General features: G+C 45.1%; 1 protein-coding gene across 2 annotated transcripts in view; it reads right to left on the reverse strand.

The window, feature by feature from the left end:
• Positions 1–26,354, reverse strand: part of LOC129825339 (kelch-like protein 29) — a 398,302-nt gene that overhangs the window by 251,668 nt on the left and 120,280 nt on the right. Inside the window, exon 3 of one of the 2 annotated variants that reach the window (XM_055885359.1) lies at positions 21,100–21,393. The exons of the other annotated variant lie outside the window; for it this stretch is intronic. Coding sequence (XP_055741334.1) covers positions 21,100–21,393 — 294 coding nt within the window. The remainder of the gene's footprint in view (positions 1–21,099; positions 21,394–26,354) is intronic. 2 annotated transcript variants of the gene reach the window in all.

Below are 26,354 nucleotides of genomic sequence, written 5' to 3' on the forward strand. Positions count from 1 at the left end.
AGAGAGGTAGAGTAGAGAGGTAGAGTAGAGAGGTAGAGTAGAGCGGCAGAGAGGTAGAGTAGAGAGGTAGAGTAGAGAGGTAGAGTAGAGAGGTAGAGTAGAGAGGTAGAGTAGAGAGGTAGAGTAGAGAGGTAGAGTAGAGAGGTAGAGAGTAGAGCGGTAGAGTAGAGCGGTAGAGTAGAGCGGTAGAGTAGAGCGGTAGAGTAGAGCGGTAGAGTGGTAGAGTAGAGAGGTAGAGTAGAGAGGTAGAGAGGTAGAGTAGAGAGGTAGAGAGGTAGAGAGGTAGAGAGGTAGAGAGGTAGAGAGGTAGAGAGGTAGAGAGGTAGAGAGGTAGAGAAGAGAGGTAGAGAGGTAGAGTAGAGAGGTAGAGTAGAGAGGTAGAGTAGAGAGGTAGAGTAGAGAGGTAGAGTAGAGAGGTAGAGTAGAGAGGTAGAGTAGAGAGGTAGAGTAGAGTGGTAGAGTAGAGAGGTAGAGTAGAGAGGTAGAGTAGAGAGGTAGAGTAGAGCGGTAGAGTAGAGCGGTAGAGTAGAGCGGTAGAGTAGAGCGGTAGAGTAGAGCGGTAGAGTATAGAGGTAGAGTAGAGAGGTAGAGAGGTAGAGTAGAGAGGTAGAGTAGAGAGGTAGAGTAGAGAGGTAGAGTAGAGAGGTAGAGAGGTAGAGTAGAGAGGTAGAGTAGAGAGGTAGAGTAGAGCGGTAGAGTAGAGAGGTAGAGTAGAGAGGTAGAGTAGAGAGGTAGAGCGGTAGAGAGGTAGAGTAGAGAGGTAGAGTAGAGCGGTAGAGTAGAGCGGTAGAGTAGAGCGGTAGAGTAGAGCGGTAGAGTAGAGCGGTAGAGTAGAGCGGTAGAGCGGTAGAGTAGAGCGGTAGAGCGGTAGAGTAGAGCGGTAGAGTGGTAGAGGTAGAGAGGTAGAGTAGAGAGGTAGAGAGGTAGAGAGGTAGAGAGGTAGAGAGGTAGAGAGGTAGAGAGGTAGAGTAGAGAGGTAGAGAGGTAGAGAAGAGAGGTAGAGAGGTAGAGTAGAGAGGTAGAGTAGAGAGGTAGAGTAGAGAGGTAGAGTAGAGAGGTAGAGTAGAGAGGTAGAGTAGAGAGGTAGAGTAGAGAGGTAGAGTAGAGTGGTAGAGTAGAGAGGTAGAGTAGAGAGGTAGAGTAGAGAGGTAGAGTAGAGCGGTAGAGTAGAGCGGTAGAGTAGAGCGGTAGAGTAGAGCGGTAGAGTAGAGCGGTAGAGTATAGAGGTAGAGTAGAGAGGTAGAGTAGAGAGGTAGAGAGGTAGAGTAGAGAGGTAGAGTAGAGAGGTAGAGTAGAGAGGTAGAGAGGTAGAGTAGAGAGGTAGAGTAGAGAGGTAGAGTAGAGCGGTAGAGTAGAGAGGTAGAGTAGAGAGGTAGAGTAGAGAGGTAGAGCGGTAGAGAGGTAGAGTAGAGAGGTAGAGTAGAGCGGTAGAGTAGAGCGGTAGAGTAGAGCGGTAGAGTAGAGCGGTAGAGTAGAGAGGTAGAGTAGAGAGGTAGAGTAGAGAGGTAGAGTAGAGAGGTAGAGTAGAGAGGTAGAGTAGAGAGGTAGAGTAGAGAGGTAGAGAGGTAGAGTAGAGAGGTAGAGTAGAGAGGTAGAGTAGAGCGGTAGAGTAGAGAGGTAGAGTAGAGAGGTAGAGTAGAGAGGTAGAGCGGTAGAGAGGTAGAGTAGAGAGGTAGAGTAGAGAGGAAGAGTAGAGAGGTAGAGTAGAGAGGTAGAGTAGAGAGGTAAAGTAGAGAGTAGAGCGGTAGAGTAGAGCGGTAGAGTAGAGCGGTAGAGTAGAGAGGTAGAGTAGAGCGGTAGAGTAGAGAGTAGAGAGGGAGAATAGAGAGGGAGAGTAGAGAGGTAGAGTAGAGAGGTAGAGTAGAGAGGTAGAGTAGAGAGGTAGAGTAGAGAGGTAGAGTAGAGAGGTAGAGTAGAGAGGTAGAGCAGAGAGGTAGAGCAGAGAGGTAGAGCAGAGAGGTAGAGTAGAGAGGTAGAGTGTAGAGAGGTAGAGTGTAGAGAGGTAGAGTGTAGAGAGGTAGAGTGTAGAGAGGTAGAGTAGAGAGGTAGAGTAGAGAGGTAGAGTGTAGAGAGGTAGAGTGTAGAGAGGTAGAGTGTAGAGAGGTAGAGTGTAGAGAGGTAGAGTGTAGAGAGGTAGAGTGTAGAGAGGTAGAGTGTAGAGAGGTAGAGTAGAGAGGTAGAGTGTAGAGAGGTAGAGTGTAGAGAGGTAGAGTAGAGAGGTAGAGTAGAGAGGTAGAGTAGAGAGGTAGAGTAGAGAGGTAGAGTAGAGAGGTAGAGTAGAGAGGTAGAGTAGAGAGGTAGAGTAGAGAGGTAGAGTAGAGAGTAGAGAGGTAGAGTAGAGAGGTAGAGTAGAGAGGTAGAGTAGAGCGGTAGAGTATAGAGGTAGAGTAGAGAGGTAGAGTATAGAGGTAGAGTAGAGAGTAGAGAGTAGAGAGGTAGAGTAGAGAGGTAGAGTAGAGAGGTAGAGTAGAGCGGTAGAGAAGAGCGGTAGAGTAGAGCGGTAGAGTAGAGCGGTAGAGTAGAGCGGTAGAGTAGAGAGGTAGAGTAGAGAGGTAGAGTAGAGAGGTAGAGTAGAGAGGTAGAGTAGAGAGGTAGAGTAGAGAGGTAGAGTAGAGAGGTAGAGTAGAGAGGTAGAGTAGAGAGGTAGAGTAGAGAGGTAGAGTAGAGAGGTAGAGTAGAGAGGTAGAGTAGAGAGGTAGAGTAAAATGGTAGAGTAGAGAGGTAGAGTAAAATGGTAGAGTAGAGAGGTAGAGTAGAGCGGTAGAGTAGAGCGGTAGAGTAGAGCGGTAGAGTAGAGCGGTAGAGTAGAGCGGTAGAGTAGAGCGGTAGAGTAGAGCGGTAGAGTAGAGCGGTAGAGTAGAGAGGTAGAGTAGAGAGTAGAGAGGTAGAGTAGAGAGGTAGAGTAGAGAGGTAGAGTAGAGAGGTAGAGTAGAGAGTAGAGAGGTAGAGTAGAGAGGTAGAGTAGAGAGGTAGAGTAGAGAGGTAGAGTAGAGAGGTAGAGTAGAGAAGTAGAGTAGAGAGGTAGAGTAGAGATGTAGAGTAGAGAGGTAGAGTAAAATGGTAGAGTAGAGAGGTAGAGTACATAGGTAGAGTAGAGAGGTAGAGTAGATAGGTAGAGTAGAGCGGCAGAGAGGTAGAGTAGAGAGGTAGAGTAGAGAGGTAGAGTAGAGAGGTAGAGTAGAGCGGTAGAGTAGAGCGGTAGAGTAGAGCGGTAGAGTAGAGAGGTAGAGTAGAGAGGTAGAGTAGAGAGGTAGAGTAGAGAGGTAGAGTAGAGAGTAGAGCGGTAGAGTAGAGCGGTAGAGTATAGAGGTAGAGTATAGAGGTAGAGTAGAGAGGTAGAGTAGAGAGGTAGAGTAGAGAGGTAGAGTAGAGAGGTAGAGTAGAGAGGTAGAGTAGAGAGGTAGAGTAGAGAGGTAGAGAGGTAGAGTATAGAGGTAGAGTATAGAGGTAGAGTAGAGAGGTAGAGTAGAGAGGTAGAGTAGAGAGGTAGAGTAGAGAGGTAGAGTAGAGAGGTAGAGTAGAGAGTAGAGAGGTAGAGTAGAGAGTAGAGAGGTAGAGTAGAGAGTAGAGAGGTAGAGTAGAGAGGTAGAGTAGAGAGGTAGAGTAGAGAGGTAGAGTAGAGAGGTAGAGTAGAGAGGTAGAGTAGAGAGGTAGAGTAGAGAGGTAGAGTAGAGAGGTAGAGTAGAGAGTAGAGAGGTAGAGAGTAGAGAGGTAGAGTAGAGAGGTAGAGTAGAGAGGTAGAGTAGAGAGTAGAGAGGTAGAGTAGAGAGGTAGAGTAGAGAGTAGAGAGGTAGAGTAGAGAGTAGAGAGGTAGAGTAGAGAGGTAGAGTAGAGAGGTAGAGTAGAGAGGTAGAGTAGAGAGGTAGAGAGTAGAGAGTAGAGAGGTCGAGTAGAGAGGTCGAGTAGAGAGGTAGAGTAGAGAGGTAGAGTAGAGAGGTAGAGTAGAGAGGTAGAGTAGAGAGGTAGAGTAGAGCGGTAGAGTAGAGCGGTAGAGTAGAGCGGTAGAGTAGAGAGGTAGAGTAGAGAGGTAGAGTAGAGCGGTAGAGAGGTAGAGTAGAGAGGTAGAGTAGAGCGGTAGAGTATAGAGGTAGAGTAGAGAGGTAGAGTATAGAGGTAGAGTAGAGAGTAGAGAGTAGAGAGGTAGAGTAGAGAGGTAGAGTAGAGAGGTAGAGTAGAGCGGTAGAGAAGAGCGGTAGAGTAGAGCGGTAGAGTAGAGAGGTAGAGTAGAGAGGTAGAGTAGAGAGGTAGAGTAGAGAGGTAGAGTAGAGAGGTAGAGTAGAGAGGTAGAGTAGAGAGGTAGAGTAGAGAGGTAGAGTAGAGAGGTAGAGTAGAGAGGTAGAGTAGAGAGGTAGAGTAGAGAGGTAGAGTAGAGAGGTAGAGTAGAGAGGTAGAGTAGAGAGGTAGAGTAGAGAGGTAGAGTAGAGAGGTAGAGTAGAGAGTAGAGAGGTAGAGTAGAGAGGTAGAGTAGAGAGGTAGAGTAAAATGGTAGAGTAGAGAGGTAGAGTAAAATGGTAGAGTAGAGAGGTAGAGTAGAGCGGTAGAGTAGAGCGGTAGAGTAGAGTGGTAGAGTAGAGCGGTAGAGTAGAGCGGTAGAGTAGAGCGGTAGAGTAGAGCGGTAGAGTAGAGCGGTAGAGTAGAGCGGTAGAGTAGAGAGGTAGAGTAGAGAGGTAGAGTAGAGAGTAGAGAGGTAGAGTAGAGAGGTAGAGTAGAGAGGTAGAGTAGAGAGGTAGAGTAGAGAGTAGAGAGGTAGAGTAGAGAGGTAGAGTAGAGAGGTAGAGTAGAGAGGTAGAGTAGAGAGGTAGAGTAGAGAAGTAGAGTAGAGAGGTAGAGTAGAGAGGTAGAGTAGAGAGGTAGAGTAAAATGGTAGAGTAGAGAGGTAGAGTACATAGGTAGAGTAGAGAGGTAGAGTAGATAGGTAGAGTAGAGCGGCAGAGAGGTAGAGTAGAGAGGTAGAGTAGAGAGGTAGAGTAGAGAGGTAGAGTAGAGCGGTAGAGTAGAGCGGTAGAGTAGAGCGGTAGAGTAGAGAGGTAGAGTAGAGAGGTAGAGTAGAGAGGTAGAGTAGAGAGGTAGAGTAGAGAGTAGAGCGGTAGAGTAGAGCGGTAGAGTATAGAGGTAGAGTATAGAGGTAGAGTATAGAGGTAGAGTAGAGAGGTAGAGTAGAGAGGTAGAGTAGAGAGGTAGAGTAGAGAGGTAGAGTAGAGAGGTAGAGTAGAGAGGTAGAGAGGTAGAGTATAGAGGTAGAGTATAGAGGTAGAGTAGAGAGGTAGAGTAGAGAGGTAGAGTAGAGAGGTAGAGTAGAGAGGTAGAGTAGAGAGTAGAGAGGTAGAGTAGAGAGTAGAGAGGTAGAGTAGAGAGTAGAGAGGTAGAGTAGAGAGGTAGAGTAGAGAGGTAGAGTAGAGAGGTAGAGTAGAGAGGTAGAGTAGAGAGGTAGAGTAGAGAGTAGAGAGGTAGAGTAGAGAGGTAGAGTAGAGAGGTAGAGTAGAGAGTAGAGAGGTAGAGAGTAGAGAGGTAGAGTAGAGAGGTAGAGTAGAGAGGTAGAGTAGAGAGTAGAGAGGTAGAGTAGAGAGGTAGAGTAGAGAGTAGAGAGGTAGAGTAGAGAGGTAGAGTAGAGAGGTAGAGTAGAGAGGTAGAGTAGAGAGGTAGAGAGTAGAGAGTAGAGAGGTCGAGTAGAGAGGTCGAGTAGAGAGGTAGAGTAGAGAGGTAGAGTAGAGAGGTAGAGTAGAGAGGTAGAGTAGAGAGGTAGAGTAGAGCGGTAGAGTAGAGCGGTAGAGTAGAGAGGTAGAGTAGAGAGGTAGAGTAGAGCGGTAGAGAGGTAGAGTAGAGAGGTAGAGTAGAGAGGTAGAGTAGAGAGGTAGAGTAGAGAGTAGAGTAGAGAGTAGAGTAGAGAGGTAGAGTAGAGAGTAGAGAGGTAGAGTAGAGAGGTAGAGTAGAGAGGTAGAGTAGAGAGGTAGAGTAGAGAGGTAGAGTAAAATGGTAGAGTAGAGACGTAGAGTACATAGGTAGAGTAGAGAGGTAGAGTAGAGAGGTAGAGTAGAGCGGCAGAGAGGTAGAGTAGAGAGGTAGAGTAGAGAGGTAGAGTAGAGAGGTAGAGTAGAGAGGTAGAGTAGAGAGGTAGAGAGTAGAGCGGTAGAGTAGAGCGGTAGAGTAGAGCGGTAGAGAGTAGAGCGGTAGAGTAGAGCGGTAGAGTAGAGCGGTAGAGTAGAGCGGTAGAGTAGAGCGGTAGAGTAGAGCGGTAGAGTAGAGCGGTAGAGTAGAGCGGTAGAGTAGAGAGGTAGAGTAGAGCGGTAGAGTAGAGAGGTAGAGTAGAGAGGTAGAGTATAGAGGTAGAGTAGAGAGTAGAGAGGTAGAGTAGAGAGGTAGAGAGTAGAGAGGTAGAGAGTAGAGAGGTAGAGAGTAGAGAGGTAGAGTAGAGAGGTAGAGTAGAGAGGTAGAGTAGAGAGGTAGAGTAGAGAGGTAGAGTAGAGAGGTAGAGTAGAGAGGTAGAGTAGAGAGGTAGAGTAGAGCGGTAGAGTAGAGCGGTAGAGTAGAGCGGTAGAGAGGTAGAGAGGTAGAGAGGTAGAGAGGTAGAGTAGAGAGGTAGAGTAGAGAGGTAGAGTAGAGAGGTAGAGTAGAGAGGTAGAGTAGAGAGGTAGAGTAGAGAGGTAGAGTAGAGAGGTAGAGTAGAGAGGTAGAGTAGAGAGGTAGAGTAGAGAGGTAGAGTAGAGAGGTAGAGTAGAGAGGTAGAGTAGAGAGGTAGAGAGGTAGAGTAGAGAGGTAGAGTAGAGAGGTAGAGTAGAGAGTAGAGCGGTAGAGTAGAGCGGTAGAGTATAGAGGTAGAGTATAGAGGTAGAGTATAGAGGTAGAGTATAGAGGTAGAGTAGAGAGGTAGAGTAGAGAGGTAGAGTAGAGAGGTAGAGTAGAGAGGTAGAGTAGAGAGTAGAGAGGTAGAGTATAGAGGTAGAGTATAGAGGTAGAGTAGAGAGGTAGAGTAGAGAGGTAGAGTAGAGAGGTAGAGTAGAGAGGTAGAGTAGAGAGTAGAGAGGTAGAGTAGAGAGGTAGAGTAGAGAGTAGAGAGGTAGAGTAGAGAGGTAGAGTAGAGAGGTAGAGTAGAGAGGTAGAGTAGAGAGGTAGAGTAGAGAGGTAGAGTAGAGAGGTAGAGTAGAGAGGTAGAGTAGAGAGGTAGAGTAGAGAGGTAGAGTAGAGAGTAGAGAGGTAGAGTAGAGAGGTAGAGTAGAGAGGTAGAGTAGAGAGGTAGAGTAGAGAGTAGAGAGGTAGAGTAGAGAGGTAGAGTAGAGAGGTAGAGTAGAGAGGTAGAGAGTAGAGAGTAGAGAGGTAGAGTAGAGAGGTCGAGTAGAGAGGTCGAGTAGAGAGGTAGAGTAGAGAGGTAGAGTAGAGAGGTAGAGTAGAGAGGTAGAGTAGAGAGGTAGAGTAGAGCGGTAGAGTAGAGCGGTAGAGTAGAGCGGTAGAGTAGAGAGGTAGAGTAGAGCGGTAGAGAGGTAGAGTAGAGAGGTAGAGTAGAGAGGTAGAGTAGAGAGGTAGAGTAGAGAGGTAGAGTAGAGAGGTAGAGTAGAGAGTAGAGTAGAGAGGTAGAGTAGAGAGTAGAGAGGTAGAGTAGAGAGGTAGAGTAGAGAGGTAGAGTAGAGAGGTAGAGTAAAATGGTAGAGTAGAGAGGTAGAGTAGAGAGGTAGAGTAAAATGGTAGAGTAGAGACGTAGAGTACATAGGTAGAGTAGAGAGGTAGAGTAGAGAGGTAGAGTAGAGCGGCAGAGAGGTAGAGTAGAGAGGTAGAGTAGAGAGGTAGAGTAGAGAGGTAGAGTAGAGAGGTAGAGTAGAGAGGTAGAGTAGAGAGGTAGAGTAGAGAGGTAGAGTAGAGAGGTAGAGAGTAGAGCGGTAGAGTAGAGCGGTAGAGTAGAGCGGTAGAGTAGAGCGGTAGAGTAGAGCGGTAGAGTAGAGCGGTAGAGTAGAGCGGTAGAGTAGAGCGGTAGAGTAGAGCGGTAGAGTAGAGCGGTAGAGTAGAGAGGTAGAGTATAGAGGTAGAGTAGAGAGTAGAGAGGTAGAGTAGAGAGGTAGAGAGTAGAGAGGTAGAGAGTAGAGAGGTAGAGAGTAGAGAGGTAGAGTAGAGAGGTAGAGTAGAGAGGTAGAGTAGAGAGGTAGAGTAGAGAGGTAGAGTAGAGAGGTAGAGTAGAGAGGTAGAGTAGAGAGGTAGAGTAGAGCGGTAGAGCGGTAGAGAGGTAGAGCGGTAGAGAGGTAGAGTAGAGAGGTAGAGTAGAGAGGTAGAGTAGAGAGGTAGAGTAGAGAGGTAGAGTAGAGAGGTAGAGTAGAGAGGTAGAGTAGAGAGGTAGAGTAGAGAGGTAGAGTAGAGAGGTAGAGTAGAGAGGTAGAGTAGAGAGGTAGAGTAGAGAGGTAGAGTAGAGAGGTAGAGTAGAGAGGTAGAGTAGAGAGGTAGAGTAGAGAGTAGAGAGGTAGAGTAGAGAGGTAGAGTAGAGAGGTAGAGAGTAGAGAGGTAGAGTAGAGAGGTAGAGAGTAGAGAGGTAGAGTAGAGAGGTAGAGTAGAGAGGTAGAGTAGAGAGGTAGAGTAGAGAGGTAGAGAGGTAGAGTAGAGAGGTAGAGTAGAGAGGTAGAGTAGAGAGGTAGAGTAGAGAGGTAGAGTAGAGAGGTAGAGTAGAGAGGTAGAGAGGTAGAGTAGAGAGGTAGAGTAGAGAGGTAGAGTAGAGAGGTAGAGAGGTAGAGTAGAGAGGTAGAGTAAAACGGTAGAGTAGAGCGGTAGAGAAGAGAGGTAGAGTAGAGAGGTAGAGTAGAGAGGTAGAGTAGAGAGGTAGAGTAGAGCGGTAGAGAAGAGCGGTAGAGAAGAGCGGTAGAGTAGAGAGGTAGAGTAGAGAGGTAGAGTAGAGAGGTAGAGTAGAGAGGTAGAGTAGAGAGGTAGAGTAGAGAGGTAGAGTAGAGAGGTAGAGTAGAGAGGTAGAGTAGAGAGGTAGAGTAGAGAGGTAGAGTAGAGAGGTAGAGAGGTAGAGTAGAGAGGTAGAGTAGAGAGGTAGAGTAGAGAGTAGAGAGGTAGAGAGGTAGAGTAGAGAGGTAGAGTAAAACGGTAGAGTAGAGAGGTAGAGTAGAGAGGTAGAGTAAAACGGTAGAGTAGAGAGTAGAGAGGTAGAGTAGAGAGGTAGAGTAGAGAGGTAGAGTAGAGAGGTAGAGTAGAGAGGTAGAGTAGAGAGGTAGAGTAGAGAGGTAGAGTAAAACGGTAGAGTAAAATGGTATAGTAGAGAGGTAGAGTAGAGAGGTAGAGTAGAGAGGTAGAGTAGAGAGGTAGAGTAGAGAGGTAGAGTAGAGAGGTAGAGAGGTAGAGTAGAGAGGTAGAGTAGAGAGGTAGAGTAGAGAGGTAGAGTAGAGAGGTAGAGTAGAGAGGTAGAGTAGAGAGGTAGAGTAGAGAGGTAGAGTAGAGCAGTAGAGTAGAGAGTAGAGAGGTAGAGTAGAGAGGTAGAGAGGTAGAGTAGAGCGGTAGAGAGGTAGAGTAGAGAGGTAGAGTAGAGAGGTAGAGTAGAGCGGTAGAGTAGAGCGGTAGAGTAGAGAGGTAGAGTAGAGCGGTAGAGTAGAGAGGTAGAGTAGAGAGGTAGAGTAGAGAGGTAGAGTAGAGCGGTAGAGTATAGAGGTAGAGTAGAGCGGTAGAGTAGAGAGTAGAGAGGTAGAGTAGAGAGGTAGAGAGGTAGAGTAGAGCGGTAGAGAGGTAGAGTAGAGAGGTAGAGTAGAGAGGTAGAGTAGAGAGGTAGAGTAGAGAGGTAGAGTAGAGAGGTAGAGTAGAGAGGTAGAGTAGAGAGTAGAGTAGAGAGGTAGAGTAGAGAGGTAGAGTAGAGAGGTAGAGTAGAGAGGTAGAGTAGAGAGGTAGAGTAGAGAGGTAGAGAGTAGAGAGGTAGAGAGTAGAGAGGTAGAGTAGAGAGGTAGAGTAGAGAGGTAGAGTAGAGAGGTAGAGTAGAGAGGTAGAGAGGTAGAGTAGAGAGGTAGAGTAAAACGGTAGAGTAGAGAGGTAGAGAGGTAGAGTAAAACGGTAGAGTAGAGAGTAGAGAGGTAGAGTAGAGAGGTAGAGTAGAGAGGTAGAGTAGAGAGGTAGAGTAGAGAGGTAGAGTAGAGAGGTAGAGTAGAGAGGTAGAGTAGAGAGGTAGAGTAGAGAGGTAGAGTAGAGAGGTAGAGTAGAGAGGTAGAGTAGCGAGTAGAGAGGTAGAGTAGAGAGGTAGAGTAGAGAGGTAGAGAGGTAGAGTAGAGAGGTAGAGTAGAGAGGTAGAGAGGTAGAGAGGTAGAGAGGTAGAGTAGAGAGGTAGAGTAGAGAGGTAGAGAGTAGAGAGGTATAGAGGTAGAGTAGAGAGGTAGAGTAGAGAGGTAGAGTAGAGAGGTAGAGTAGAGAGGTAGAGAGGTATAGAGGTAGAGTAGAGAGGTAGAGAAAAGATGGAGAGTAGAGAGGTAGAGTAGAGAGGTAGAGAGGTAGAGTAGAGAGGTAGAGTAGAGAGGTAGAGTAGAGAGGTAGAGAGAAGAGATGGAGAGTAGAGAGAAGAGATGGAGAGTAGAGAGGTAGAGAGAAGAGATGGAGAGTAGAGAGTAGAGAGAAGAGATGGAGAGTAGAGAGAAGAGAGAAGAGATGGAGAGTGTGGTTTTCACCAGACATAATGGGACACATCTCATTCAAAAAGTTGACTCCAGTTTGCCAAAAAGAACATGGAAGCACCTGGATGATCATCAATAATAATGTTCTATGGACAGGTGAGTCAGAAGTATAACTTTTGGGATGAGATTGGTTTTCACCAGGCATAATGGGACCAAACACGTCATTCCACAGTAAGAACCTCATACCAACGGTCCAGCATGGTAGTGGTAGGGGGATGGTTTGGGATGCTTTGCTGCCTCAGGACCTGGACGACTTGCCTTAATAGAAGGAACCATGAATTCTGCTCTGTATCAGAGAATTGTACAGGAGAATGTCAAGCCATCCGTCTGTGAGCTGAAGCTGAAGTGCAGCTGGGTCATGCAACAAGACATGGATCTAAAACACACAAACAAGTCTACATGAAAATGTTTTTAAAAAAGCAACACATTTGAAGTTTTGGAATGACCTAGTCAAAGTCCTGACCTAATCCCAATTGAGATGTTGTGGCAGACTTGAAACGAGCAGTTCATACTTAAAAACCCACAAATGTCACTGAGTTAAAGCAGTTCTGCATGGCAGAGTGGGACAACATTCCTCCCCAGCGACATGACAGATCAACAACTACAGGAAGTGTTTGGTTGGAGTCATTGCAGCGAGAGGTGACACAACCAGTTATTGAGTGTAATGGTGCAATCCGTTTTTTCTTCACACCGGGGCATTGGGTGTTGTATAACGTTGTTTATGTAATAAATTAAATAAGTATGTCATTTGTTCGCTCGGGTTCCCTTTATCTAATATTAGGTTTTGGTTGAAGATCTGATAACATTCAGTATCAAAAATATGGAAGAGTAGAGATAATTAGAAACGGGGCAAATACTTTTTCACAACACTGTATATGTTGGTAAATAAGATCATCTTTGAGAACTAACAATTAACAAAATAACAGCGAGACAGTCATGGAGAATCTAAAATGTTATGCATTTGGGAGTATTTCTGTCATGGCATGGGGCTCCCCATCCATTTTTTTATCATGTGTGAGTCACTCAATTAGTTTAAGAACACGGCATAAGCCATAGAAAATGTCTAGAATTGCATGAAATTAGCTTAAACTGTAAATAAAAATCTCTGCCGCCTGGCAACTTGTAGAATTGCAGGAAATACGCTTTTAAACAGCAACAATTTGTCTCTGCAGCCAAAAGAATGGCCTCAAAAGTGTTTGGTCAGCTACCGCGCCATTGGCCACGCCTGCTGCCCCACCCACCTAAGCCCCATTTTGATCCAGAAAAAACCCTGTTCAGGTTCTACGTAATCAACATATAAATAGTAAATCAAGCGTTGAGGCTACTGCATTAAAATGTGGGAATGGGATTCCTCTCCCACCATTAATATTAGATTTTGAGCACTTCTGAAGAATGAGATAGGAGAGATACAGAGAATAGAGAGGAAGAGAGAGAGAGAGGGGGGCGAGAGAAGAGAGAGAGGGGGGGAGAAGAGAGAGGGGGGAGAGAGAAGAGAGCGAGAAGAGACAGGGGGTGTGAGAGAAGAGAGAGGGAGGGGGAGAAGAGAGAGGGGGGGTGAGAGAAGAGAGCGAGAGGGGGAGGAGAGAGCGAGAGGGGGAGAAGAGAGCGAGAGGGGGAGAAGAGAGCGAGAGGGGGAGAAGAGAGCGAGAGGGGGAGAAGAGAGCGAGAGGGGGAGAAGAGAGCGAGAGGGGGAGAAGAGAGCGAGAGGGGGAGAAGAGAGCGAGAGGGGGAGAAGAGAGCGAGAGGGGGAGAAGAGAGCGAGAGGGGGAGAAGAGAGGGGGGGTGAGAGAAGAGAGCGAGAGGGGGAGAAGAGAGCGAGATGAGAGAAGAGAGCGAGATGAGAGAAGAGAGCGAGATGAGAGAAGAGAGCGAGAGAAGAGAGAGAGGGGGGAGAGAGAAGAGAGCGAGAGGGGGAGAAGAGAGAGAGCGAGAGGGGGAGAGAAGAGAGCGAGAGGGGGAGAAGAGAGAGAGCGAGAGGGGGAGAGAAGAGAGCGAGAGGGGGAGAGAAGAGAGCAAGAGAAGGTCATTTTTGACCATATTTAGGCTTATAAGGTCACCCAGCTAGCAGCAGCGGTAACGATGTGTTTTAAACAATGAGCTCCCTCACCCTCTAATGCTCTTTCTCTGTCTCTCCCTATTAGAGAGAGATGCGACTGATTTCGCTTTCTTCCACCAATTGCAAATCTGAATGTCAGCAACGGGGGTGATCAGCTGACAAGGCATGAGGTCTGATTAATGAAATGTAAAGAACAGTACTCCACAGAGAGTTGTAACGTTTATCCCAGAGAGATTAAGAGGCTGTACATTTCCTACAGAAATGGTCATACTGTGTCCTGTGAAATACAGGTTATTCAATTGAACATGCTTTACTGGTATGAAAAGTGGGACCGTAACAGGACCAGCAATAACGTAACATCAACAGAAATGTGAAGACTACAGCCTGTCCACACTGCACATTTCCCAGGATAGTCAAAAGCAGACATTCCTGATACATGGTGCTTCAACATGCGTTGGTTCAGCTAGTTGTTTTTGTAATTACCGCAGAAGGAGAAGCTTTGATAAGAATTGAATGTACACTCCCGGGTGGTGCAGTGGTCTAGGGCACTGCATCGCAGCGCTAGCTGTGCCACCAGAGACTCTGGGTTTGCACCCAGGCTCTGTCACAGCCGGCCGGGAGGTCCGTGGGGCGATGCACACTTGGCCTAGCATCATCCGGGTTAGGGAGGGTTTGGCCGGTAGGGATATCCTTGTCTCATCATGCACCAGCGACTCCTGTGGCGGGCCGGGCGCAGTGCGCGCTAACTAAGGCCGCCAGGTGCACGGTGTTTCCTCCGACACATTGGTGCGGCTGGCTTCCGGGTTGGAGGCGCGCTGTGTTAAGAAGCAGTGCGGCTTGGTTGGGTTGTGTTTCGGAGGACGCATGGCTTTCGACCTTCGTCTCTCCCGAAAAATAAGAATTGAATGTACCGTCAGTTTTTCCAAATTTGAAAATAAGGTTTGTGAATACAAAAGTTTATCGTTTGGTTTTGGAGAAGTGCCTGTACAGTTCAGACAGGGGGATGTTAGATTCAGCCACAATTAGAGACAGCCCCCCCCAATACTTTCAATTTAAAAAATGCAGTTTTAAACAGTATCTAAGGCTGAATAAAGGCCACAATAATACAAGGAATCCTCTAATAGTACAGTGACTTTCACAATGATAAACCAACAATTACTATTCAAACATACAAAAACAAACAGTGACATTAAAGATAGAACGTATCAAAGGTGCATGCGAGGTAGTTAGGAGCTGTATGAAAATATTTCTGTAAGCCGTGAATCACTAGATCTTCCTACGTGGGACGGCTGTTCAGTTTTCCCAGGGAAGCTGCTTTCTTTTTAATCACGTCATGGTGAGACTGTCTCCTTTACAAATGCAGAGTTTCATCTTATCCGCGCTAGATCTTCCAGCATTTGACTGAAATAGTGATGTGGATTTCCTTTTTTATTTGAGCCTAATTCAGAAGCTATTCTCACCATTCCTGTCTCGCTCCCTCTTTTCCCTTATCCTCTCTCTCTCTTCCTCTTTCTCTCTCCGTCTAACAGCTTTCCCAGTGTGCGTCTTTTAAAAATGTAATCTCACTTTCAATACATTTCACGGCAAGGTTATCATACTTTTCAAAAAAGTAAAATCTCTCCCTGCGCTTGACGTAGCCTCAAATATGCTGTGATTTTATCATTCATATCTTTTTATTGGCTGCTTTTCTTCTGTGTGTTTTTCCTACCTCTGTATTGAGACAGGCAGGGCATATATTATTATACATCTGCCAGCCACTGTCAAGGACTCTGATGTGTTCACTTCAAAGGCGATACAGAGTACTGTTTTCAATTTACCTTCGGAAACTAGTACTATATAAAAGAAATCTCCTATTGTGTGTTTTTACTTTTTTCTGCATTCCAACTACCCCTGTCCAGGTCTCTACTATGATATTGTGGATTCGAACCTTGTTTGTTGTGTTGAGTGTTGCTAACACAATACAAGTTCTCATGCTTTTTAAAACAGAACAATTTATTCTAGGGAGGTAGCCATAGGCCTACTACAGTGGATGTGTGCGAACGTCCTAAAACAGCCATTATGGTGGAGAATAAGTGGGTTATTGTGAACTTTCTTTCCTTGTTGACGAGCAGTGTCAGAGGGTGGCAGTAGCCTCCTGCTGTGTTGTAGATAGCATGTCTGTTGCTCCCTGCACTGAAGTACCCAACCTGCCCTGCAGACAATCAACGATAGACAAGGGCAGCTAGCACTAATCTACCACTGTGTGAGGAGCAACCAAGGACACTAGGCCAATTAAGGGGCTCACATTGTCTGGGCTATGCAGTAGCTGGATGGCATTCTAGTCATGTTTCTGTAACTGAAAATGAAATATAACATTATACACTGCACATTATACATTTGGCTGGTTAGTTTACATTAAATATAACCTCTATATAAACCAAGATGTTACGTTTAGATTTAATATGTACACTGAACAAAAATATAAACACAACATGTAAAGAATTGGTCCAAATGTGTTTACATCCCTGTTAGTGAGCATTTCTCATTTGCCAAGATAATCCATCCACCTTACAGGTGTGGCATATCAAGAAGCTGATTAAACAGCATGATCATTACACAGGTGCACCTTGCGCTGAGGACACTGAGGTGCAGTTTTGTCACACAACACAATGGCACAGATGTCTCCAGTTTTGAGGGAGTGTTCAATTGGCATGCTGACTGCAGGAAAGTCCTCCAGAGCTGAATTTAATGTGAATTTCTCTACCAACGTTGTTTTAGAGAATTTGGCAGTATGTCCAACCGGCCTCACAACCGCAGACCACATGTAACCACCAGCCCAAGACCTCCACATCCGGCTTCCTCGCCTGCAGGATCGTCAGGATTTGTACAACCGTCAGGGTTTGTACAACCAAAGTATTTCTGCACAAACTCTCAGAAACAGTCTCAGGGAAGCTCATCAGCGTGCTCGTCATTCTCACCAGGGTCTTGTCCTGACTGCAGTTCAGAGTCATAAACGACTTCAGTGGGCGAACGCTCACCTTCAATGGCACTGGCACGCTGGAGAAGTGTGCTCTTCATGGATTAATCATGGTTTCAACTGTACCAGGCAGATGGCAGACAGTTTGTATGGTGTTGTGTGGGCGAGTGGTTTGCTGATGTCAACGTTGTGAACAGAGTCCCCCATTGTAGCGGTGGGGTTATGGTATGGGCAGGCATAAGCTACAGACAACGAAACACAATTCCATTTTATCGATGGCAATTTCAATGCACAGAGTTACAGAGATACCGTGATGAGATCCTGAGGTCCATTGTCATGCCATTCATCCGCAGCCATCATCTCATGTTTCAGCATGATAATGCACATCCCCATGTCGCAAGGATCTGTACACAATAACTGGAAGCTGAAAATGTCCCAGTTCTTCCATGGCCTGCATACTCACCAGACATGTTTGGGATGCTCTGGCTCGATGTGTACAACAGCGTGTTCCAGTTCCCCGCCAATATCCAGCAACTTCGCACAGCCATTGAAGAGGAGTGGGACAACATTCCACAGGCCACAATCAACAGCCAAATCAATTCAATTCGAAGGAGATGTGTCGTGCTGAGGTAAATGGTGGTCACACCAGATACTGACTGGTTTTCTGATCCACGCCCCTACCTTTTATTTAAAGGTATCTGTGACCAACAGAAGCATATCTGTATTTCCAGTCATGTGAAATCCATAGATTAGGGTCTAATGAATTAATTTCAATTGACTGATTTCCTTATATGAACTGTAACTCAGTAAAATCTTTTAAATTGTTATATTTATATTTTGTATCAGTGTATTTTTAAAAAAGAGACTTGGCAATACTGCAAAAGTATTAGTGTGTGTCTACCACTAATTACATACTGTACACTTGACTGAGAGAAATCATGTATATTATACTGTGTGGGTGGGTGCTGTATATCATACAATCAATTATAGGACTATTACTTCTACAACAATAATACCACAGCCTTTATAGCCATGTTCTAACTATCTTTGTGAACAAAAAAACAGTTGAGATGGAATACAAGACCAGTAGCAATGAAACAGAAACCAGTAGAGATGGAATACAAGACCAGTAGCAATGAAACAGAAACCAGTAGAGATGGAATACAAGACCAGTAGCAATGAAACAGAAAACCAGTAGAGATGGAATACAAGACCAGTAGAAATGAAACAGAAAACCAGTAGATGGAATACAAGACCAGTAGCAATGAAACAGAAAACCAGTAGAGATGGAATACAAGACCAGTAGAAATGAAACAGAAAAGCAGTAGAGATGGAATACAAGACCAGTAGAAATGAAACAGAAAACCAGTAGAGATGGAATACAAGACCAGTAGAAATGAAACAGAAAACCAGTAGAGATGGAATACAAGACCAGTAGAAATGAAACAGAAAACCAGTAGAGATGGAATACAAGACCAGTAGATGTTAACAGAAAACCAGTAGATGGAATACAAGACCAGTAGAAATGAAACAGAAAACCAGTAGAGATGGAATACAAGACCAGTAGAAATGAAACAGAAAACCAGTAGAGATGGAATACAAGACCAGTGGAAATGAAACAGAAAACCAGTAGAGATGGAATACAAGACCAGTGGAAATGAAACAGAAAACCAGTAGAGATGGAATACAAGACCAGTAGAAATGAAACAGAAAACCAGTAGAGATGGAATACAAGACCAGTAGAAATGAAACAGAAAACCAGTAGAGATGGAATACAAGACCAGTAGAAATGAAACAGAAAACCAGTAGAGATGGAATACAAGACCAGTAGATGTTAACAGAAAACCAGTAGATGGAATACAAGACCAGTAGAAATGAAACAGAAAACCAGTAGAGATGGAATACAAGACCAGTGGAAATGAAACAGAAAACCAGTAGAGATGGAATAAAAGACCAGTAGAAATGAAACAGAAAACCAGTAGAGATGGAATACAAGACCAGTAGAAATGAAACAGAAAACCAGTAGATGGAATACAAGACCAGTAGAAATGAAACAGAAAACCAGTAGAGATGGAATACAAGACCAGTAGAAATGAAACAGAAAACCAGTAGAGATGGAATACAAGACCAGTAGAAATGAAACAGAAAACCAGTAGATGGAATACAAGACCAGTAGAAATGAAACAGAAAACCAGTAGATGGAATACAAGACCAGTAGAAATGAAACAGAAATATACTGAGGAGCTGAAGAGGTTAAACATATTTAACAGGGAACAGGGAATTGGCCTGTGAAACTAGGGCATTAGACTTCTAGATTCTGAAATACACAGTATGTAACAATGGGAGATCCAACCAACCATGAGAAGGATATTTCTCTGGAATTTTAATTTTAGCATCGAAAGATGAAAAGGATCCATTCAATCACCTTGCCTTAAACCTGATAACACCCTTACAAATACCAAATCCCATTCTGATAACACCCTTACATATACCAAATCCCATTCTGATAACACCCTTACATATACCAAATCACATTCTAATAACACCCTTACAAATACCAAATCACATTCTGATAACACCCTTACAAATACCAAATCACATTCTGATAACACCATTACAAATACCAAATCACATTCTGATAACACCATTACAAATACCAAATCACATTCTGATAACACCCTTACAAATACCAAATCCCATTCTGATAACACCCTTACAAATACCAAATCACACTCTGATAACGCCCTTACAAATACCAAATCCCATTCTGATAACACCCTTACAAATACCAAATCACATTCTGATAACACCCTTACAAATACCAAATCCCATTCTGATAACGCCCTTACAAATACCAAATCCCATTCTGATAACGCCCTTACAAATACCAAATCCCATTCTGATAACACCCTTCCAAATCCCATTCTGATAACACCCTTACAAATACCAAATCCCATTCTGATAACACCCTTACAAATACCAAATCCCATTCTGATAACACCCTTACAAATACCAAATCACATTCTGATAACACCCTTACAAATACCAAATCACATTCTGATAAAAACTGATATCAAATCACATTCTGATAAAAAATGATACCAAATAACGTTTTGATAAAAAAAAACTTTCTGAAAAATCTGTTGATAAATATTATTTCTAGCCACAGGCCAATGCCCCCTCTACAAAGCAGGATAAATTGTCATCCTCTCCTGTTGTGGGTAATTACTTGATTAATCTATGTAAGCGAATGGCCTGTTTTAATCAGTCCCTGACCAAAAATAAACCCTGATTGCCACGCTGTGTTCTCTCTGAGTATAACCACAACGACCCAGTGATTGCCTTTACACATTATTCATCACCTGAAAACAGAACTAGCGTAGTGGCGTCAACAGCCAAGGATTTATCTGTGTACACAGACATTGGAAAAGATAATACATGAAACATTTATGCACACAAGTACTCATACACTGTCCAAGTATGTGCAAAAATATAAACGGTACACACACTCAATGGTAAAGCCCACAGGGCCACAGACTCACACTAAGACATGCATGCAAGCACACCCAACCCACAGGCCCGTGTACACGGCCAGATGTTGTGCTGCCTGTGCATTGTGTAGCGGACACCCTGTGATGTGGAGAAGACTAGCGCGCGCCCACACAGCGACAGCCTATTTAGTGCTGCTATTCTCTATTCAGCTACAGTATGCCAGGGTTACAAAGAAGTGACAAAGACAACACAAGGGAGACAGGTAAACCACCTCCCCCCCTGCACACACCCTTCCATGTATCTGACACTCACATCTCAGACCAGCCACGCTACTGACGCTATATGCTAAATATATGGAAGCCATACGGAGTGGTCCTAATCACTGTGGCAGCCATTGACTGATGACAATAGCCATGGTGGGAGACGGTGGATGCTTAGCATTCTGTTCCAGATATAACGTCATTATTCAGCCGACAAAAGCAGGCCGCTTGGTTGGCGGAGGAGATTTAACATTTACCATTTCTGTGGTCAGAGAGTTCACTCAGCCACGTAATGATGCTAAATTACTGCAGCCTTGTGTACAACTACTGCTTGAGAGAGAGGAGAGAGGAGAGAGGAGAGAGGAGAGAGAGAAAAGAGAGAGAAAAGAGAGAGGAAAGAGGAGGAAAGAGGAGGAAAGAGGAGGAAAGAGGAGGAAAGAGGAAGAGAGATAGGAGAGAGAGAGAGAGAGAGAGAAGAGAAAGAGGAAAAATAGAAAGGTGAGAGTGAGAGAGAGAAAGGGAGGGGAAGAGAAAACAGAAATCTGATGGTAACAGGGTGATGTGATATGAGGTTGAGAGAGGTGCAGACAAACCCAGGGCCTGTGGAGTTGGAGGAAGATGAATGGTGGTTGAGCTAGCAGAGCCAGGACAAGGAATAAGGCTGAGCTTTCTAACTTGGTTTGGTGAAGCTTCTTCTCTCAGAGCTGGCTAGATAACTCCTTGGGTTTACAGGAGAGAAGAGAAAACACCAGTCAACTCACTGATTGAAAGTCAACTTAAGAGCTCAGATCTAAGTGGTACGAGAGCTTAGAACTTTTTCAGATTCCCAGTTTTGATGAATACAGTAAGAAGCGCTAGCAGCAAAATGGCCATCAACGTTTTTAGTATATCCAAATATGGATAATCACCTGCCTGAAAACTCTGTCCAAGCTGAGAGGTCCGTAAGCAGCTATGGCTTGGCCACATCTCAACTGCTGCCTCATATCATTTACATAACGAGAGGAGGAAATTAGGGAAGAAGAAAGAGGGAACAAGTCAGACATTTGGCAGAGCGAGATGGGGATGAGAGAGAGACCCCATTGATGGCTTACCTCTGAAGCTAAGCAGGTTTGGTCCTGGATGGAAGACCAGGTGGTGATGGAGGGCCAGTAGGAGGCAGTCTTTCCTCTGGTCTATAAAAATATCCCAATGACCCAGGTCAGTGATTGGGGACATTGCCCTGTTTAAGGTGCCGTCTTTCGGATGGGGTGTTTTAAACGTGTGTCCTGACTCTCTGTGGTCACTAAAGATTCTATGGTACTTATTGTAAGAGTAGGGGTGGTAACCCTGGTGTCCTGGTTAAATTCCCAATCTGACCATCATGGCCACCTTAATTATCCCCAGTTTACAATTGTCTCATTCATCTGCCCTGTAACTGTTCGCCAGGTCATTGCAGTAGATGAGAATGTGAACTTACCTGGTATTATAGAAAGAGAAGACGGGGGTAAAGGTCTTGGCAGGGATGGATATTAAAAGAGTTGGAAAGAGAGGGAGAAAGAGAATTTTGCATGAGGAGAATGGTTAGAGAGCGGAGACAGTGTATAATGAGGAGGGAGGTAAATGGTTTGGAGAGAAAGAGGAGCTGTGTGGAGAGAATGGTTAGAGAGTGGAAACAGTATATAATGAGGGAGGTAAATGGTTTGGAGAGAAAGAGGAGCTGTGTGTTCTTACCTTGGCAGAACCAGCGACAGAGATCGTGACCCCTCCTTGACGCTTGACGACCATGTCACCACCACTCGACGTCGTCACAGCAACCGTAACTGGGGTGGGCAGGAGGGAGGGGATGACGGGCAGTGGTAGGAGTCCCGGACGGTTGTTTCCATTGCCGACAGCGGCGGTGCAGCTGTTATTGGCTCCCGCTCCATTGAGGAGGCCGGCCGAACGGACGATGTCCCGCCTCTCCCACGGTGTCCCCCGGTACTCCCTCTCGAAGCGGTTGTGGTGATTGGACATCACTTCCTCTGCCTTTCAGAGGAGATGATGACAGGGGAGGGGGGGGGGGGTGGAATTGTTATCGTTAAAGTTATTGTTATTATTTCAGCTGATCAGTCTTTTACTGATATCCTGGCCCAATATTGTATAGATTCAAATCTGAGTCACAATAACGTACCACTTTAGAGAGTCGGCAGATAGCCTAGTGGTTAAGAGTGTTGGGCCAGTAACCGAAAGGTTCCTGGTTTGAATCCCTGAGGTGAAAAATCTGTCAATGTGCCCTTGAGCAAGGCAGTTAACCCTAATTGCTCCTGTAAGTCGCTCTGGATAAGAGCGTCTGCTAAATGACTAAAATGAGGTGTGAACGCTCCTGCAGTAACATGTCCATCTGACTAACAGCTGCAGTCCCAGGTCTTAACGAGATGATAACAGACAGAACAGAAATTAACATCACCATAACAGGATCAATAAAACAACTGGAAACACACACTCTTTGAATAGACTAATTGGGTTTGGTTACCATGGATATGTTGTTGCCTTCAATTAAATAAAAGTCCAAAAATTAAGCCATTGGCCACAGCCAGACAAGAAATTATTATTTTCCATATTGTCTTGAGAATAGCTATGGCTATAGCTTGACCTGGAGGTCATCACTGAAAAAACTCACTACTAACTTGTTTCTCTATACTGTAATAGCCAGCTAACTCAATAGTAATACCATTGAATATCATGACTAGTTTCCTCTTTTATGAGGATGACAGAGTGTGATGGATAGGGCGATGCTGCTGTAGGCTGACGAACAGTATTCTGTACCATAGGCTGGTATGTCACTGTGTATGAGATCATCAATCAGTGGTGTCTACTGTATCTGGCCTGTGAAGTAAAAGGCATCAGACGGGTGTGTGGTGTATTGTACTCTCCTCATCAAAGGAATGAGATGTCTTTCTGGGCCTTGATAAGAGCAGTTATGAATACAGGCTCTCTCTCACACACACAAGCACACACACGGAGTCAAGGATATTCCATGAAAATGTACTGGTCTTTAAAAATAGAATCACAGAGAATGACAAGTCGTTCTTCTGCAACAGTGGTCTCTGTCGCAGGAAGGAATGTCTTGAAGTGTGTGTGTTGTAAACAGAGCCATTGAGGGACCACAGCATTATCAGTCTGAGCTGTGACCATCCATTTAGCTACAGGTACATTACTGTCCACCTCTAGGTCTAAACACACACACACACACAGACGACAATAGTCAGAACTTCCCGAAACGGCAGGAGGATACTTTTTTTCACAGCAGTGGGCTCTTTCACAATGTCAACATAAGCATTGCATATTATCTCACATACATAAGCGGTTATTCCATGTTGCTTCTGAGTAATGGTACTTGTAATAACCTCTCAGTTCCAAACCTCACTCCAGCCAACCAATCTCTATACAGCAGATCTGTATAAAACAGATATATTTAGGATCGGTAAGGGGACAGACATTTGGGCAACCCAGGTTGATATCCAAAAGCTCCAACCTAAGACTAGTGTGTTAGTAGCTGAGCTATCATCTAATGTTCCAGTAAGTCTCTAGCTACTGGCCTCAGGTAATGTTCCAGTAAATCTCTAGCTACTGGCCTCAGGTCTCAGCTAATGATCCAGTAAGTCTCTAGCTACTGGCCTCAGGTCTCAGCTAATGATCCAGTAAGTCTCTAGCTACTGGCCTCAGCTAATGATCCAGTAAGTCTCTAGCTACTGGCCTCAGGTCTCAGCTAATGATCCAGTAAGTCTCTAGCTACTGGTCTCATCTAATGATCCAGTAAGTCTCTAGCTACTGGCCTCAGGTCTCAGGTAATGTTCCAGTAAGTCTCTAGCTACTGGCCTCAGGTCTCAGCTAATGATCCAGTAAGTCTCTAGCTACTGGCCTCAGGTCTCAGCTAATGATCCAGTAAGTCTCTAGCTACTGGCCTCAGCCAATGATCCAGTAAGTCTCTAGCTACTGGCCTCAGCTAATGTTCCAGTAAGTCTCTAGCTACTGGCCTCAGGTCTCAGCTAATGATCCAGTAAGTCTCTAGCTACTGGCCTCAGGTCTCAGCTAATGATCCAGTAAGTCTCTAGCTACTGGCCTCAGCTAATGTTCCAGTAAGTCTCTAGCTACTGGCCTCAGGTCTCAGCTAATGATCCAGTAAGTCTCTAGCTACTGGCCTCAGGTCTCAGCTAATGTTCCAGTAAGTCTCTAGCTACTGGCCTCAGGTCTCAGCTAATGATCCAGTAAGTCTCTAGCTACTGGCCTCAGGTCTCAGCTAATGATCCAGTAAGTCTCTAGCTACTGGCCTCAGGTCTCAGCTAATGATCCAGTAAGTCTCTAGCTACTGGCCTCAGGTCTCAGCTAATGATCCAGTAAGTCTCTAGCTACTGGCCTCAGGTCTCAGCTAATGATCCAGTAAGTCTCTAGCTACTGGCCTCAGGTCTCAGCTAATGATCCAGTAAGTCTCTAGCTACTGGCCTCAGGTCTCAGCTAATGTTCCAGTAAGTCTCTAGCTACTGGCCTCAGGTCTCAGCTAATGATCCAGTAAGTCTCTAGCTACTGGCCTCAGGTCTCAGCTAATGATCCAGTAAGTCTCTAGCTACTGGCCTCAGGTCTCAGCTAATGTTCCAGTAAGTCTCTAGCTACTGGCCTCAGGTCTCAGCTAATGATCCAGTAAGTCTCTAGCTACTGGCCTCAGGTCTCAGCTAATGATCCAGTAAGTCTCTAGCTACTGGCCTCAGGTCTCAGCTAATGTTCCAGTAAGTCTCTAGCTACTGGCCTCAGGTCTCAGCTAATGGTCCAGTAAGTCTCTAGCTACTGGCCTCAGGTCTCAGCTAATGTTCCAGTAAGTCTCTAGCTACTGGCCTCAGGTCTCAGCTAATGATCCAGTAAGTCTCTAGCTACTGGCCTCAGGTCTCAGCTAATGTTCCAGTAAGTCTCTAGCTACTGGCCTCAGGTCTCAGCTAATGTTCCAGTAAGTCTCTAGCTACTGGCCTCAGCTAATGTTCCAGTAAGTCTCTAGCTACTGGCCTCAGGTCTCAGCTAATGATCCAGTAAGTCTCTAGCTACTGGCCTCAGGTCTCAGCTAATGTTCCAGTAAGTCTCTAGCTACTGGCCTCAGGTCTCAGCTAATGATCCAGTAAGTCTCTAGCTACTGGCCTCAGCCAATGATCCAGTAAGTCTCTAGCTACTGGTCTCAGCCAATGTTCCAGTAAGTCTCTAGCTACTGGCCTCAGCTAATGTTCCAGTAAGTCTCTAGCTACTGGCCTCAGCCAATGTTCCAGTAAGTCTCTAGCTACTGGCCTCAGCCAATGTTCCAGTAAGTCTCTAGCTACTGGCCTCAGCTAATGATCCAGTAAGTCTCTATCTACTGGCCTCAGCTAATGATCCAGTAAGTCTCTATCTACTGGCCTCAGCTAATGATCCAGTAAGTCTCTAGCTACTGGCCACTGGCCTCAGCTAATGATCCAGTAAGTCTCTAGCTACTGGTCTCAGCTAATGATCCAGTAAGTCTCTAGCTACTGGCCACTGGCCTCAGCTAATGATCCAGTAAGTCTCTAGCTACTGGCCTCAGCTAATGATCCAGTAAGTCTCTAGCTACTGGCCTCAGCTAATGTTCCAGTAAGTCTCTAGCTACTGGCCTCAGCTAATGTTCCAGTAAGTCTCTAGCTACTGGCCTCAGGTCTCAGCTAATGATCCAGTAAGTCTCTAGCTACTGGCCTCAGGCCTCAGGTAATGTTCCAGTAAGTCTCTAGCTACTGGCCTCAGGTAATGTTCCAGTAAGTCTCTAGCTACTGGCCTCAGGTCTCAGTTAATGTTCCAGTAAGTCTCTAGCTACTGGCCTCAGGCCTCAGCTAATGTTCCAGTAAGTCTCTAGCTACTGGCCTCAGGCCTCAGCTAATGTTCCAGTAAGTCTCTAGCTACTGGCCTCAGGCCTCAGCTAATGTTCCAGTAAGTCTCTAGCTACTGGCCTCAGGCCTCAGCTAATGTTCCAGTAAGTCTCTAGCTACTGGCCTCAGGCCTCAGCTAATGTTCCAGTAAGTCTCTAGCTACTGGCCTCAGGCCTCAGCTAATGTTCCAGTAAGTCTCTAGCTACTGGCCTCAGGTCTCAGCTAATGATCCAGTAAGTCTCTACCTACTGGCCTCAGCTAATGTCAATGTGGCAGTCTGATCCTATCACACGCAATCTTCATCTCATGATGGTGTTTGTGTGTGCTTGCGGTGTGTGTTTGCGGTGTGTGTGTGTGTTTGTAGCAGCACCATGACAGCATGACTGGAGCCACAGTTGTGTGTCTGTCACATCTGACGTGGGGAGTGGATAAGATACATTGTATGTTCCTGCCTGCCTACTGCTGTACGGTGCTGAAAACTACACACACCTGTGGACCGGAACAAACTAGTAACAAACACTACATGGCCTAGATCTTAAATAATAACCTTTTCCCATTATAGTGTACAATAAAGGATATCCATTGGTTATTTTTTCATATCATTTGCACACACTGTATACAGATATTTCTATTGTGTTATTGACTGTACGATTGTTTATCCCATGTGATTGTTTATCCCCTGTGTTGTTTTTGTCGCACTGCTTTGCTTTATCTTGGCCAGGTTACAGTTGTAAATGAGAACTTGTTCTCAACTGGCCTACCTGGTTAAATAAAGGTGAAATAAAAAAATTATAAAAAAAAAAATCATAATTCTTACCTCTCTCTGTACACTCAGCAGTAATCATTTAATACAGCATCAGATTGTTTGCTAATAAAACATCCTTGGTAAGCCAACCGGATCATTTTTATTGCAAAATGACTGCCTTGACTGTGCCTTGGGTTAGAGGTCGACCGATTATGATTTTTCAACGCCGATACCGATTATTGGAGAACCCCAAAAAAGCTGATACCGATTAATCGGACGATTTAATTTTTTTAAATTTGTAATAATGACAACTACAACAATACTGAATGAACACTTATTTTATCTTA

This window comes from Salvelinus fontinalis, chromosome 27 (genome assembly GCF_029448725.1).
Source record: "Salvelinus fontinalis isolate EN_2023a chromosome 27, ASM2944872v1, whole genome shotgun sequence".
NCBI classification, from domain to species: domain Eukaryota; kingdom Metazoa; phylum Chordata; class Actinopteri; order Salmoniformes; family Salmonidae; genus Salvelinus; species Salvelinus fontinalis.